The 14,929-nt window shown below is 39.8% G+C and overlaps 1 protein-coding gene across 1 annotated transcript in view; it reads right to left on the bottom strand.

The window, feature by feature from the left end:
* Nucleotides 1-14,929, bottom strand: part of LOC147398176 (peroxisome biogenesis protein 3-2-like) — a 42,421-nt gene that overhangs the window by 5,284 nt on the left and 22,208 nt on the right. The window contains exon 5 of the mRNA XM_086447327.1: nucleotides 764-894. Within this exon, the coding sequence (XP_086303453.1) occupies nucleotides 764-894 (131 nt within the window). The remainder of the gene's footprint in view (nucleotides 1-763; nucleotides 895-14,929) is intronic.

Here is a 14,929-nt window from a genome sequence, read left to right as displayed (position 1 = left end):
AGGAAAATTGAGGGATTAAGCAATATTTTAGTCATTATATGAGATAGATAAAAGTTATTTCATATAAACGGCTGAGATTAGATTCCTAATCCTTAAGATAAATTTTATTTTTGGTGATGAGATTATTGAAACTGGATATGTGCCTAGTTACTAAACAAACCCTTTTTAAGCTTTTATGCTTTAAGAACTTTTGGGTCTCTTTAGAAACACCTGCAAGAAGCTTAGCCTAGTATAATCTTAGGAACCTAAGCTTTGACGATATGTGTTAACCGATGGCTTCGTAACCAGTAATAAGGAGTGTGAGACCATTGGAGGTGATCACAGGAAATGGGTAAGATCCAAGCCATGCTAAAATGAAGAAAACAAGGAACGCCTTATAAAAGGCCACAGGACAATGAAGGAACAAATAGTTCACAGACTCCATTTCTCAAGTATAAATAGAATTAGTCTCGCACAATTAAGCCCTGAGATCAGAGATTATCAATAGCGAGAACTTTATTGAGAGAAGAAGTCTAAAAGAAGAAAGCTACCTTGGAAAGAATCATTTAAAATTTTTCTGAAACCAAAGTCCAAAGAGACATTCTATCCATTCTAAATTGTGAAATCTTGGATTAGGTTACTGAGTTATCAAAGTTTCCTTCAAGGTTTTAGTTCCCCTGATAATTTTTGGGGTCTCAATTGTCAAGTCGAGCACTTTCTCCAACATAAATGGTTTTTCTAGGCAGTAAAAATAATTTTGAAGTCAACTAACAAGTTAACTCACCCTTTAAGAACTTCTGTTGCCGCTGTCTGCATATTTGGAATCAAAGTAATCATTCCATGGTTGGAAAGATAATCTGCCGTTGCAAGAAACTCTTGTTCACCATTCCTGTCAAATTGGTCATCGGCTTCTTCCTGCACACACAGACATACAAAGCCGTCTTTTTAAGGACAAAACTAACACAATCTCCAAAGTAAATGAGTAAAATTTGGTGTGATAAAATTAATAAACAAAATCAAACAAGAAAAAGTAAAAAAAAAAAGTGGGATACCAGCCACTTGATTATCACTTGTCACATATAATGTTTTAAATAGGGGTGCAACTTGGTACAGTTTGGCTCTAAATCGGAACCGAACCAACAGAGGTAGGTTCCACTAAATAAGAACCAGAACCAAACCAAGATGCCAATAGAACCGATCCAAGCCCAAACCATTCTAAGGTCGGTTTGGTTCTATGGATTGCCAATATCCTAGAAACCTAGATGGAAACAACATATTTATAATGAAAATAAATAAATTATAAACATAAAATTTCATATAATAAATCATTAATCTATTCATAAAAAGCATTAATTTATCCATACAAAAGTCCTTAATCTATGTCCTAATCCTAATATAATTCATAATAAATCAATATATTTATTTATTTATTATATAAGGGTTCGGTTCTCGGTCTAGTTCGGTTCCATACAAGCCTTGAACCGAGAAATGAACCAAATTGATTGGTCCTTCATTTTCTTAACCCAGAATAGAATCACAACTTGTTCCAAACCAGCGCAAAGCTATCGGTTTGGTTCGGTTGTCGGTTTGAACTGGACCAAGTTGCACCCCTAGTTTTATATACTCCATAGCATAAATATTTGAATTAAATGATGGTTAAGCTCAATGTTTTCCACCAGGCACGAAGCACTGATTCATGAAATATATTGTGGCATTTTTCACATGAACTGATAGTGTTGCAATTAATTGTAGCTTAGAATGTAAAGCAGAGAATGCCAGCGAAACATGCCGACATTACCCAATATTTAAGTTTCACAAGCTTGAAACCTCTTTGTACTTCTTGTAAAGAAATATATATGCTTTGTGTATTTATTTATTTCCATTTTAGATGTCTCAAGCTTACTTAGGTGTGATATTTTCGTTAATTTTTTTTTAATGTTTTCCCATATATAATGCAATAAACAACAACAACAACAACAATAATAACAATAATAAATTCAATCTGTGTTGCAATACTTTGGATCAGTATTCTTGGGTGCTTACTGGAGTTAATGCCCCAATACACAGTTTAGAACAAATTTTGGGAGGAATTTGACAATACTCGTCTGATTTTCGTCAAGCAAGACCAATGTAACACATGGATGATCATCAAAGAATGAGACAAGATAGAGATATCCAAATACAAACAGAATTGAGGTGTGATCTCAAACATCAGAGTGGGTAGTTTTGACTTTCAACTATGGAATGGTCCGCCACTCTTTGATCTCATCAAATGGAGGATAAAGAGTACAGACATGATTAATTAAGACCTAACATAGAAATTGTATCAAACTGAAAAGGAATCAAAGGTTATAAACCATTTAAAGAATTTGGCCTAAGCAAGATGCCACGACATGGATACAACTATCGGAGTCAAAGTATGGAAAAAGAAGAGGACTAGGTCAATGAAGCAATTGAGATGACCAACCAAAAAACAAAGCCCTCGAAAATTAACATCAAAAGAACTACTCTGAGTGCGTTACTCGAGAGAACAATATTGATTATATCAAAAAATTACAAACTCCCACTTAAAAAAACAAAATCCTCAAAAGTATAAAAGTCCCTATGAATTCCTCGTTTGACTTGGACCAAAAGAACAATAATATTATGGTAGCCCAACAAATAGCAAATAGAAACGTACTCTACATGATTCTAACTCTAGCATTAAAAACATTACATAGAAGGAGGCATACTCCATTGTAAGTGAGAAAGCGGAGAAAAGGGAAATTTAGGAGGTTGCCAACACTTCTAGCATTGCTCCAAAGAGGATAAAAAATCCCTTGAGATTGCAATTTTGTTGCATGAAAAATTGACTTTGAACACCTCAAAAAAAAAAAAAAACCTAATTTACACACAAATTCACCAACAATTAGAAGGTGCTCTTGTTGCCTAATAGGGTGTTATGACCTATCAGTCTCAGTTGTACAGCAGGTTCGCACCAACAATGATGTGTCCCTATATGTGAGAGATTTACACAAAAATATTATCTCTAGTAAGTAACAAAATCTCTCTTAAGTTGGAGTAATTCATACAACTATTCAAGAAGAGAACTCAGGCTCAAAAGTGATGAATCAAGATTTGGTCGAGGCCTTAGTACCAATTGGGGTTAAGGTATACTCGAGGAGGCCATCAGAGAGGCTGCACCAATTGCGATAATCCCATCACACGCAAGAAAATTGTAGGAAGCCTCCATGGCCATTGTAGTTTTGAGAGTGCACAAATTTCTTCTACCTAGTGTAATAAAAATCGTACGTCTCTACGCCTCATGCCTTAGCAAACTTTAGTGAGGCTTACACGTCAAAGGTATGAGGCGTACGTCTCAACTAGTTCGGCAGAACCCAATTCTGAGGGTCAAAATATCAATTTTTTTGTTTTACTTTACACAAATAACCCCCCCCCCCCCCCCCATGTCTCTTATTTACGTAACTGTACTAAATAGACGTGTTTTTTGTTTTCTAAACTTGTATTAAGAGATCTCTCAAAATCTCTCTTTGAAACACTAAAATCTCCCTACACCAAGATTTCTTCCTCGAGGCTGCAATACTCATCCGAATTCAAATATGCTGGTTCCTACAACTTTCTTACAAAGATTGCGATCAAATAGAACCAAGAAATCAAAGATTTTCTAAGATTTTGAGGTATGTGATTTTTCTATGTACATTCTTGAACTTTTAACCTATTTTTTTCAAAAACTCATATTTTTGTGTTAGATTCTTTTTATTTTTGTATAGATGATATTATAGCATTTTATGCATTTTCTTGGACTTCTGAATCATTGATTCAGAAGGCACCAACCATATGAATGATGTGTCCAAATTAGTTTCCACATTTCAACTCAAATCCATCTCTCTTGCAAATGGCTTTAGTTCCTCCATTAGTAACCTGGTACCATTGGTTTTCCCTTAGACCCAGAAAAGATTGTATGGAAGAAAGAGTTATATATTGAACTCCCTACAAGACAACCCGAGAATTTCTTTTTCATCATGGAACTTGTTGATAAATTCAGCTATGTTGTGGTTTATACGCTCGCTTAAGGTACCTTCTTTACCTTCTCAATTCCACCCTGTTATACCATGTTGGAATGTAAATTTCACATTGTCAATTGGCTAAACAAATGGGTACTTTTATCTTCTATCTTCTACTCAATAAGTTCAAGAGTAATGAACCATTATATATCTTCCACACTGATGTTTGTGGTCCCACCAAGTTCATTCTACATTTGATTATCAAAATTGTGTATCTTCCCTCCATGTTTACCAAGAAACATGTTTCCCTCAATGGTAAATTAAAACTGCGAAATGTGTTCCGCACACAAGCAAGTATTCCTTGGGAAATGGGTGTGATCCTGTTTCCCCAAATCCAAGAAATGTTTGAGAAACAAAATATAAAATGCCAAGGGATAGGTATTGGAGAGGTTCAAGAAAAAGAAATTGATAGGTAAAAGAAATTTGTTAAATCAAAGGAAAACGGCGATTGAGATAACCGCCCAAGTTCAAAGAAAAACTAAGCTTAAAATACTACTATGAACACAAAGACTCCCATCTAAAGAAAAATTCCTCAAAAAACACTCCTTTAAAGTCCGGGTCTAGTTTACTCCAAAAAAGTAACCCCAAAACCAACTCTTGGAAGCTAATATCTACCCCTTCGAAAACCCTACAATTTCTTTCTCAACAAATGGCCCAGCAGATGACGAAAGGGATTAGGGCCCAAAGGGATCTCTTTCTACCCAAGAATACATTATGACTCTGTCGATAGTCAAAAATGAGTTGCTCTACATATACACCATGTGTATTGACCGTACATGAGGTGGCAAAAACAAAGTCAATGTGGGGGAACAAAGAGACCACAAGTGTGGAGGCCAAGAGATTGTTATGACCCACTTAATCGCAAATTCTACCATTTTATCTTAAAGAATTCGTCACTTTATGGTTCATGGGAGAGAGGGGCATTTTAGTAACTTTTAATGCTTACTTGTCAATAAAAGAGAGATCTAGGGCATCAAAGAAAGCTGGATCTTTCCCCATTTTCCTCCCTCACAAGGGAGTCTCTCTCTCTCTCTTGGATCCTCCTCCTTCGTCTTCCCTTTGACAAGCCACTGACGAACATCTCAATAGGCGTCGTCCATGTCATTTACATTGGACAAGGCTCCAAGTAAGAGTGATCCCCCTCACACCCCAAAATACCTATGAGGAATGTTGTTAGAGGGATGAATTTCAAGCAGAAAAGACCTTAGCTGCAATTTTCTTCATTAATGTATTTTTGATCCATTACATTTTGGCGACTTTGCTGGGGACATTTCACAATGCTATGACCATGAGAACATTGTTAAAAGCGGCATGCCACGGTCAAATTCCAATCAAGGTGTCATCCAAGTGAGGATAGTATGCCCCATGGTCACGCCATCAACAGAAGTGGATGACCCCCCCTTGTTTATTCTTCTTACTCGGGAGACAACATCGCATCTTCTCTTATCGAGGCCCTTGGGTTTGGGCGATGACACCAATCCTCTGGCTCATCATCAACCGCTCTTGGGTTGGCATTGCAACACTTTAGGCAATGACGCTACAACTCTTTTACCTCAAGGCGTAGTGAACTGTTCCTCTTCCCTTGGCTTCGGATGACACCATTGGGTTTTGACAACTGCACCTTAGTTCCTTTACCATTGTTGGTCTGAGGCGACAACGCCATAATAATTATTTTCGTTATCAGATTTAGGTGATAATGCCACAAACTCTTCAAAAGATCAGGAGCTGGCGATAACAACCAAGGCGTCGTCTAAGTGAGGATAGTTACGATCCATGGTCACGCCGCCAACGAAAATGGACGGTACCCCTTGTTCATTCTTCTCACTTAGGTCATCGACTCTTCTTTTATCAAGGCCCTTGGGTTTGGGCGATGACACCAACCATTTTGCTTGTCATCAACCGCTTTTGGGTTGGTATAGTAAGGCTTTAGGTGACGACTACACAACTCTTTTACTGCATGACGTCGTGAGATTTTCCACAGCCCTCGATTTCGGGTGACACCATTGAGTTTTGACGTCGGCACAGTAGTTCCTTTACCTTCGTTGGTCTTCGACGACGCCACAATACTTATTTTCATAGTAAGATTTAGGCAACAACGCCACAAATTCTTCATAGGATAAGGAGCTGGCGACAAAAACCAAGGCGTCATCCAAGTCAGGATAGTTATGGCCCATAGTCATGCCACCAACGAAAGTGGGTGATGCCCTCCCTTCATTCTTCTCTTATCGGGGCCTTTGAGTTCGGGAGATGACACCAACCCTCTTGCTCAACATCAACCGCTCTTGGATTGACATTGCAAGGCTTTAGACAATGGCGCCATAGCTATGTTACCGCACGACGATGTGAGTTGCTCCACATCCCTTGACTTCGAGTGACACCATTGGGTTTTAGCGACGGCACCGTAGTTCCTTTACCACTGTTGGTTTTAGGCAACGATCCCACAATACTTATTTTCATTGTTGGATTTGGGTGACAACGCCAAAAACTCTTCTTATTATCTTTGGCATTGGGTGACGACGCCCCCTTGTTCAATCTCCTGGTTGCGATTACTCTTTTTCATGGCATGCACGCCCCCACGTAACACTTTTGCCATCTTTGTGAGAGTCGTGATGTCTACATTGTCTTTACATCACTCAAGTCGTCCTATCAACATAATTTTTTTTCACGACCCTCACATCTTCGTAGTGCTTATTTCGTCGTTACAACATCTAAGCCATACTTGTGACATCTATTTTTTCTTCACAACGATTATGCTATCGTCGTAACGCTTATGCCTTCGTCACCACATCTAGGCCACTACTGCGACGTCCACGTATTCTTCCCAACAATCGTGACATCGTCAAAGTGCTTATGTTGTCATTATGGCATTCAATCCATTTTCATAACACTCAATTTCTCATGGAGCACATGTTGTCTTGGCTCCTTGGCGCGCTCTTAGCCACAACCGCTCTCTTCCTTAGGTGCTCGTCCTTCCCATACACTTACTAGCTCCTTGGCAAGCTCTTTGCCATAGTTGATCGCTTCCTTAAGCGCTAGTCTTTCCATGCACTTATGGACTCCATGGTGCACTCTTTGTCATAACCGCTCACCTCCTTAGGGGCTCGTCTTTCAAGAAACCTATTAGCTCCCTAGCACATTCTTAGCTATAGCCGCTAGCCTCTTTCGGTGCTCATATTTCCAAATGCTTACTGGTTTCTTGGCGCACTCGTTGCCATAGCCACTCACCACCTTAGGCACTCCTCTTTGTAAATGCCTACCAATTCCCTAGCACACTCTCAGCCACAGGCACTCCTCTCAGATGCTTGCTGGCACAAATCTACATACTTAGACAATAGAATTAGGAGCTCAAATTTATGGTGTGCCCATGAACTAGGGGCTCGAACGCCATGACTCACAATCGCTAGGCTCCAATGCTACGATTTACACCAAAGATAGCCCATCGCAAATGTCATTACAACCTCCGCGTCATGCAGGGGGCTAAATGTTGATAGTCAAAAATGAGTTGTTCCATATGCCATGTGGAAAGTCCATACATGAGGTGGCAAAAACATAGTCAATGTAGGGGGCAAAGAAACCATAGGTTTGGTGGTCAAGAGATAGTTATGACCCGCATAATCGCAAATTCTACCATTTTATCTAAGGAATTCATCACTTTAAGAACCATGGGATAGAAGGGCATTTTAGTAACTTAACACTTACTTGTCTATAAAAGAGAGCTCTAGGGAATCAAAGAAAGGGCCGGATCTTTCCCCATTTCCTCCCTCGTAAGGGAGTCTCTCTTTCTTGGATCTTCCTCCTTCGTCTTCCCCTTTGACTTGTTCCACCGATGAACATCTCAATTGGCGTCATCCATAAGCATCGTCCATGTCATTTACTACATTGGAGAAGTGAGGCTCCAAGTAAGAGTGGTCCCCCACTCGCACCCCAATATACCCATGGAGAATGTTGTTAGAGGGACAAATTTCAAGTAAAAATGACCTTATTTGTGATTTTCTTCATTGATGTTTTTTTACCCATTATAGATTCCAATCTTGTAATAAAGATAAAATTGAATTGGGGGGCACCCACAGACGTTTGAAAAGGCACAAGAAATGAAACCAAAGCTTTGCCACAAAAGGGAAATGAAGTAGAAAATGTGAGTGATCGACTCGCCATTTGCCCTATACAGAAAACAAAATTTGGCCCAAAAAAGCCTCTAATAATGAGGTTATCAAGTATAAGTCTTTTGCTGGAGAGGCTCAAGAAATTCCAAGGGAAAAGTTCATGAAATATACCAATAATGCCATAGAAATGCACTTTAGTTTATTTTAGATTACTTATATGGGGGGGGAGTTTTTACTCTTTTAGAGTGGCTTCTTTCTATGCATTCAAAACTCATGCATTATGTATGCAAATTAGTAAAATCGGTGTTCTTTGTTATGGGATTGGATATACTAGATGTGCGTTTGCAGATATTTATAAGGGTGAATGAAGGGTTATGATCCTAGGACCTCTCACAAACTTTACCAACTGACCAAGTTGGTACCTTCAAAATTAGCAGGAGAAAAACAATGCATATAGGTACTAAAGGACTGAAGTGCATTAAAAAATAGTTGAAACTGAGGCGCCCCGTCCAAGGAGTGACTCTCTCTCAGCTCAGAACTAGGATAGATGGATGAACTATTTTAAGAGGGAAGAACCACTTGTGATCTGCTTCCCTCATCACTACACTTCTCCCCTTTCGAGAATCCCCATAGCAACCTATGAACTAGGACCCTACTATTTTAAAAGAATCTGTTCTTGAATAAGATAGGGGGAGACTCCTCGTAGGCAAGGGAAGCTCAATAATTGTATTTTATAGTAGAAGTAAGGCGATGCAGACAGAAAGATCGATGTAATTGAGTCTAATTAAATAGATTAGTTGGCCTGCTGAACGGACACCGAATTGAAGGATGGTTTGATAGTTGCACACTCGCTTAATGATTGATCCAATGCCGGGGAGGACCCCATTTGATACTAAGGCTCAAACACTAAAAATCAAAAGTGCCTAATTTGATAACTCACTCCTTAAGACCTTGATTACCAATGGACATAGAGGATGATGCTCATTCTTACCGATCCAAAATTTTACAATTAATGGGAAAATTTTAAAAATTTCTATTAAGACCAACAATCATTGCAAAAAACCAAAGAACTAGATCCATAGCTTTTGAATGCCGCATCTTATGCAATCATCTCCCATTTCCCGCATCAGCTATAACTTTTAGAGGCAGAAGTAATTGAGTGTGTACACACATTCTTAATGTTAAAATTCTTGTTCAGAAGTCGAAGCCAAGTATAGGCCTGTTTCTGATTTTGCTCCAACAAATTTTCAGTGTGGTGTGTCCATAATCATGATCCCTCATGAATATATATTATGATAGATATGTCAAATGTGTTTTTTTTGGGTAACCCCAATACTCATCATTAAGGTTATGAATGCTACCTTCCATCTCGTAACCAATTTGTCTCTTTCTATGTAACATTTTCCTGTTTTATCTTTCCAGTATGTCAATTATTCTTTTTCATGGTTTGAAGATGTTTAACTACCAGACCCAATCCCTCCTACTGCTTTTCACCCCACTAATATGTATTTAGTTGGTGCTGAACCGACTTATATTCAGTTAGCTAATCTCTTTATTGATGATGGAAAGTTTCTAGTGGAAACTAACAGCTATCTAAAACACCCCATATATAGGTTGCTCACTGCATACTCTAAAATGAAATTTTGTTATAGATTGCAGCTTTGTCTCTCCATAGGTATCTTTCGTATCTTCTTCTGTTCTAATGCTGACTGAACTGCATCAATGTTTGATCCTCATTTTACATTACACAATTGCACCTTTGTTGGAGGTCAACTAGTAACTTGGAAATAGACAGCCAATGCTAAGTAAAGCGCGAAGGCATACTAAAGATTTATGGCCTAAACTGCATAAAAAGTTCAGTTCAGTTTTATGGTTGAGTAAGGAACCTTCGTCAAACCAATGAAATGATATGTGAAAAAATCCTGTACTCAAGGTAATAAATTTCAATTCTGATATCTATTTGATCATCCGAGAAATGGATCTATAGTCTTGGGATTTTTTCCTGAATTCCTAGGACCATACCCATGAAATCATTGTTTTTTTTTATATCTCCCAACAACCCTTAAAAAAAATTCTATAATGAAATGAACTGACCAAAGCTTTGTCTGCGTTCATGCTCCTAATGGTCTCCCATTCCTCATCTTCCTCAAAGGGCCTTCAAAGCCACCTAAGCTGTTCCATACTGATGCTATCAAACTAAATGACATCCAAGCACAATCTAGAACCTCACTTCTATTGGAAATATTAGAATAGATAGTTAGTTCTAGTTTGTTTTATATGAATTTATTTCTATTATTCTTGTATAAGGGCATTTATGTCCATTTCCTTATTATGTGTTATAAATATATACCAAGCTCTCATTATGAGACTTGTGATTTTCTCTTCTAAAATTCTTCTTGGTATCAGAGCCAAAAAAAAGAAAAACCCAATCACCTAACAGTCTTCTAATTCACATGCTGCAATAGAGATTTGCACTGTGATCAATAAATTTTTTGTTCTTCTCTCTCTTCTCTCTACGATAGAATTACCCTTGGCAATCAGCCTTGTGTTGTTGGGTGCATGTCTATTAGCCCCAAAAATTTCTTGCGATCAGCCTTCAGGCTACAGCAACAACTATAGATCACACACATCACTTCAACAGTATCAGCAGGCTATCTGTACATTAGTATCTGGCTTGCGATTAGCCTTTAGGATCTTACAATACCCTGTGACTGTAGCAGTAGGTCTGAATCTCATCTACGATCAGACCTACAAGCCTTAAAGTTCTCTACGACAACAACAGGAGGTTTCTCCAGGCCTGTTTCCCACATGCAATCAGATCTAGATGATCTACAGTGACCTGTGACACCAACAGCAAGTTCATACTTGAGTTGCGATTCAACCTACATACTCTAGAGTGCCTGCGATCAGGTCTAGATAACCTAAAAGAACCTGCGACAGCCTGCGATCAGGTCTAGATAACCTAAAAGAACCTGCGACAGCAGCAGTAGGTTATTGGCTGAGTTGCGATTCCATCTACTGTGATCTAGAGATTCGTTTATGACTTTCGATCAGTCCTACAGGATCTGATTTTGCTCTACGATACTTCTACAACACATAGTCAGCCCTAGAACACTTCTTAGGGTATATACAGACCTGCGACAGTGACTATTTTGGTTGGTTCAATCTCACAACAGTGGTATTTGTTTGGTTCAATCTTATAACAACAGTAGGTGTTGGTTCTGGTGTTGCCGACAGCAATTAATAAGATTATTTGGCCTTAAACAGTACTGACACGTGACATCTCTCTTCAATCCAAATACAGTACTAATAGTGTGCAATGACTACGACTCACGAGACTAAGGATTCTACCACCACTCTTGGGGCCAATTTCTCCGTCCAGCGTATCACCAATGCGCCACTAGATGGTCGCAACTTTCAGAGCTGGTCTCGGTCTGTACGACTTTATTTGGGTAGTCGGGAAAATCTGGCTGGCTGTTAGGTAGTATTCCTAAGCCACCCCCCATTGATCCCAAATTTGAACAATGGGAAATTGATAATTGCACTATTCTTGATTGGTTATTCAATTCCATGGAGCAATGCATCTACACTATGTTTATGTATCATGAGACTGTCTCTTCTTTGTGGTCAGCTCTTACTCAAACATATGCACATGCTCGCAATGACTCAAGGATTTATGAACTTTACCGCGATGTTGCTCAAGCATCCCAAGGAAATCAGAGTGTTGCAGATTATTTTGGATTTCTTCAGTCTCGTTGGGAGGAGCTCTTGCACTATGAGTCCATGGCCGAGTTATCTGCAGAGGCAGCTGAACATGTGGTCAAGAGGATTGCTCGACATCAGACATACCAGTTCCTCATGGATTTACGCCCTGAATTTGAGGCATTGCGGACCCAAATCCTTAATACCACTCCTCTACCTTCATTATTTGAAATATTTGCGACTGTTGATAGCGATGAGCGTCGTCACCGTGTCATTCCCTTTCAGACTCAGTTTCCTGTCACTATCTCAGCTCCAGATACAGATCAGATGGTTCTTGCAGCCAACTCGGGTTTTTCTAATTCCCGTACTTTAGGATCTGGGAATCGAGGCCGTGGGATTCGTGGGTGTGGTAAAGGAAAGTCTTACACGTAGTCATTGTGGGAAGATTGGCCATGAGAAGGCTCGTTGTTGTCAGCTCTATCCCCACCTGTTGAGATCTTCTGGGGGACAGCCCCGTGCTACTGTTGTGGAATCTACCTCTGTTGATCATGCTTCCCTGGGTACTATTGATTTGCAACATCTTCAGACACAGATTACAGCTATTGTACGGGATCAGCTCCAGGCTCAGACTCCCTCATCCTCGACAGTTGCATCCACTCCTCCAAGTACTTCTGCATTTCATGCCACTCAGTCTAGCTCTGCTCCTCTGACCTGGGTCATTGATTCTGGTGCCTCTGATCACATGACCGATGAGTCCAATCATTTTATTTCTTCTATTTTTCCTACTACTCATAAGGAGGTTCGCCTTGCTGATGGGTCTCTTACCCCTGTTCACAGTAAGGGTTCTATATCTCTAACTCCTGGTTTTCCTCTTGATTCTGTTCTCCATGTTCCACACTTATCTCTTAACCTTCTGTCTGTGAGTAGTATTACAAAATCGCTTAATTGTTCTGTAACATTTTTTCCTACTCACTGTGTCTTTCAGGACTTGACTTCGAGGAGGACTTTTGGCAAGGGATATGAGAGGGATGGGTTGTACCTGTTTGAAGCTCCACCTACTGCTGCCCCAGTTTCGGTGTTCCCACTCACTGACTTTTTCTTTTCAGACTTTAGACTTATGGCATACTCGCTTAGGACATGCTAATTTTCAGCACTTATGTTCTTTATTTCCTGTTTTAAAACAATCTTGTAGTGGACACAAATTTCAATGCTCTGTGTGTGAGCTTTCTAAACACACACGTGCCTCTTATATTCCTCGCATGCATAGAGTTAATGCTATTTTTGATTTGGTTCATTCTAATGTGTGGGGGCCTTCCCCTGTTACTGCTTTTAATGGTCATAAATATTATGTTACATTTATTGATGACTATTCTCGTTGTACTTGGGTTTATTTAATGCGTTCTCGCTCTGAAGTCTTACCTATTTTTGTTAATTTCCTTAAAATGATTCAAACCCAATACAACATTACAGTCAAATCTCTTAGAACAGATAATGGTGGGGAATATATTTCTGATGGGATTCGCTCCCATCTTCATGAGCGTGGTATGCTTCATCAGCTAACCTGTCCATACACTCCTGAGCAAAACGGGGTGGCGGAACGTAAGAATCGTTACCTCATGAACATAATCCGTTGCCTTCTACGATGTCCTATTGGAATATGACAGTTCTTACTACTGCTTTCCCCCTGAATCGTGTTCCGAGCCGTACTTTAGGGGTACAGGTACCTCTTCATGTTCTTCGACCTAATAGCACTCTCTTCCCTATTACACCTCGTGTTTTTGGGTGTACTTGCTTTGTTCAGGATAGAACTCCTCATCGTACCAAACTAGATGACAAAGCTACCCGTTGTGTCTTCTTAAGTTACTCTTCTATGTCAAAGGGGTATCAGTGCTATGATCCCCTCTCTCATCGTATTATTCATGCCCTGGATGTTACCTTTTTTGAAAATGTTTCATATTTTCGTACTTCACCTTCTTTGCAGGACTCTTCTTCTTTACAATATTCTTCTCCAACAGTGCTACCATCTCCAGTTTTCTCTCCATCTTCATCTTCACCGCCGCTGCTGCAAGTTTACTCTCGTCGCCCTCCCCCCTCTCAAACTTCGCCAACCTCCTCCTTGGACTCAGGTATATCCCCTTCTACATTTACGCTTGTTCCTTCTATTTCTGACTCTCACTTACCGATTGCACTTCGCAAAGGTAAGCGAGGGTGTGTTACTAATCACCCTATCGCTCAGTTTGTTTCTTATCAGGGTCTTTCTCCTTCCTATCGAGCCTATCTTGCCACTACTGACTATATTCGAGTTCCTCGGTCTGTATCTGAGGCTTTACGTGATCTTATGTGGACTAGAACCATGACTACTGAGATGGATGCATTGCAGAAGAATCACACCTGGGATCTTGTTTCTTTTCCTACTGGGGAGCAGACTGTTGGTTGTAAATGGGTTTTCACAGTCAAGTATCTCGCAGATGGTACTGTTGATCGCTACAAAGCTCGACTTGTTGCTAAGGGATTTACACAGACTCCGGGAAAGGACTTTGGAGCCACATTTACCCCTGTAGCCAAACTGTCTACTGTCGGTCTACTTATCTCTTTAGCGGCCTGTCACTCATGGCCTCTTCACCAGTTTGATGTGAAGAATGCATTTTTAAATGGTGATCTGACAGAGGTTATTTATATGGACCCCCCTCCTGGCTTTCGTTTTCAGGGGGAGTATTCTGGGAAAGTATGTCGTCTTCTTAAATCTCTATATGGCTTAAAGCAATCTTCGCGAGCCTGGTTCCAGCGTTTCTCTGAGGTCATCTTATCTATGGGATTTTTCAGATGTCACTCTGACCATACTTGCTTTATTCGACGAGGAGTAGATGGCCGCAATACCATTGTCTTGGTTTATGTGGATGATATTATAGTAACTGGAAATGATGCACAGTGGATTGACATGGTTAAGAGGCAGTTAGGTAGTGCTTTTGAGGTTAAAGACTTAGGTCCCCTCAAGTATTTTTTGGGGTTAGAAATAGCCCGCTCACGCCGTGGTATTTCGTTATCTCAACGTAAATACACTTTGGATCTTCTTCAGGACAC

This window comes from Akebia trifoliata, chromosome 7, assembly GCF_017979445.1.
Source record: "Akebia trifoliata isolate Shusen 1 chromosome 7, ASM1797944v1, whole genome shotgun sequence".
NCBI lineage: Eukaryota > Viridiplantae > Streptophyta > Magnoliopsida > Ranunculales > Lardizabalaceae > Akebia > Akebia trifoliata.
The sequence above is the reverse complement of the archived record's forward strand: the minus strand, read 5'-3'. Positions and strand labels throughout refer to the sequence as shown.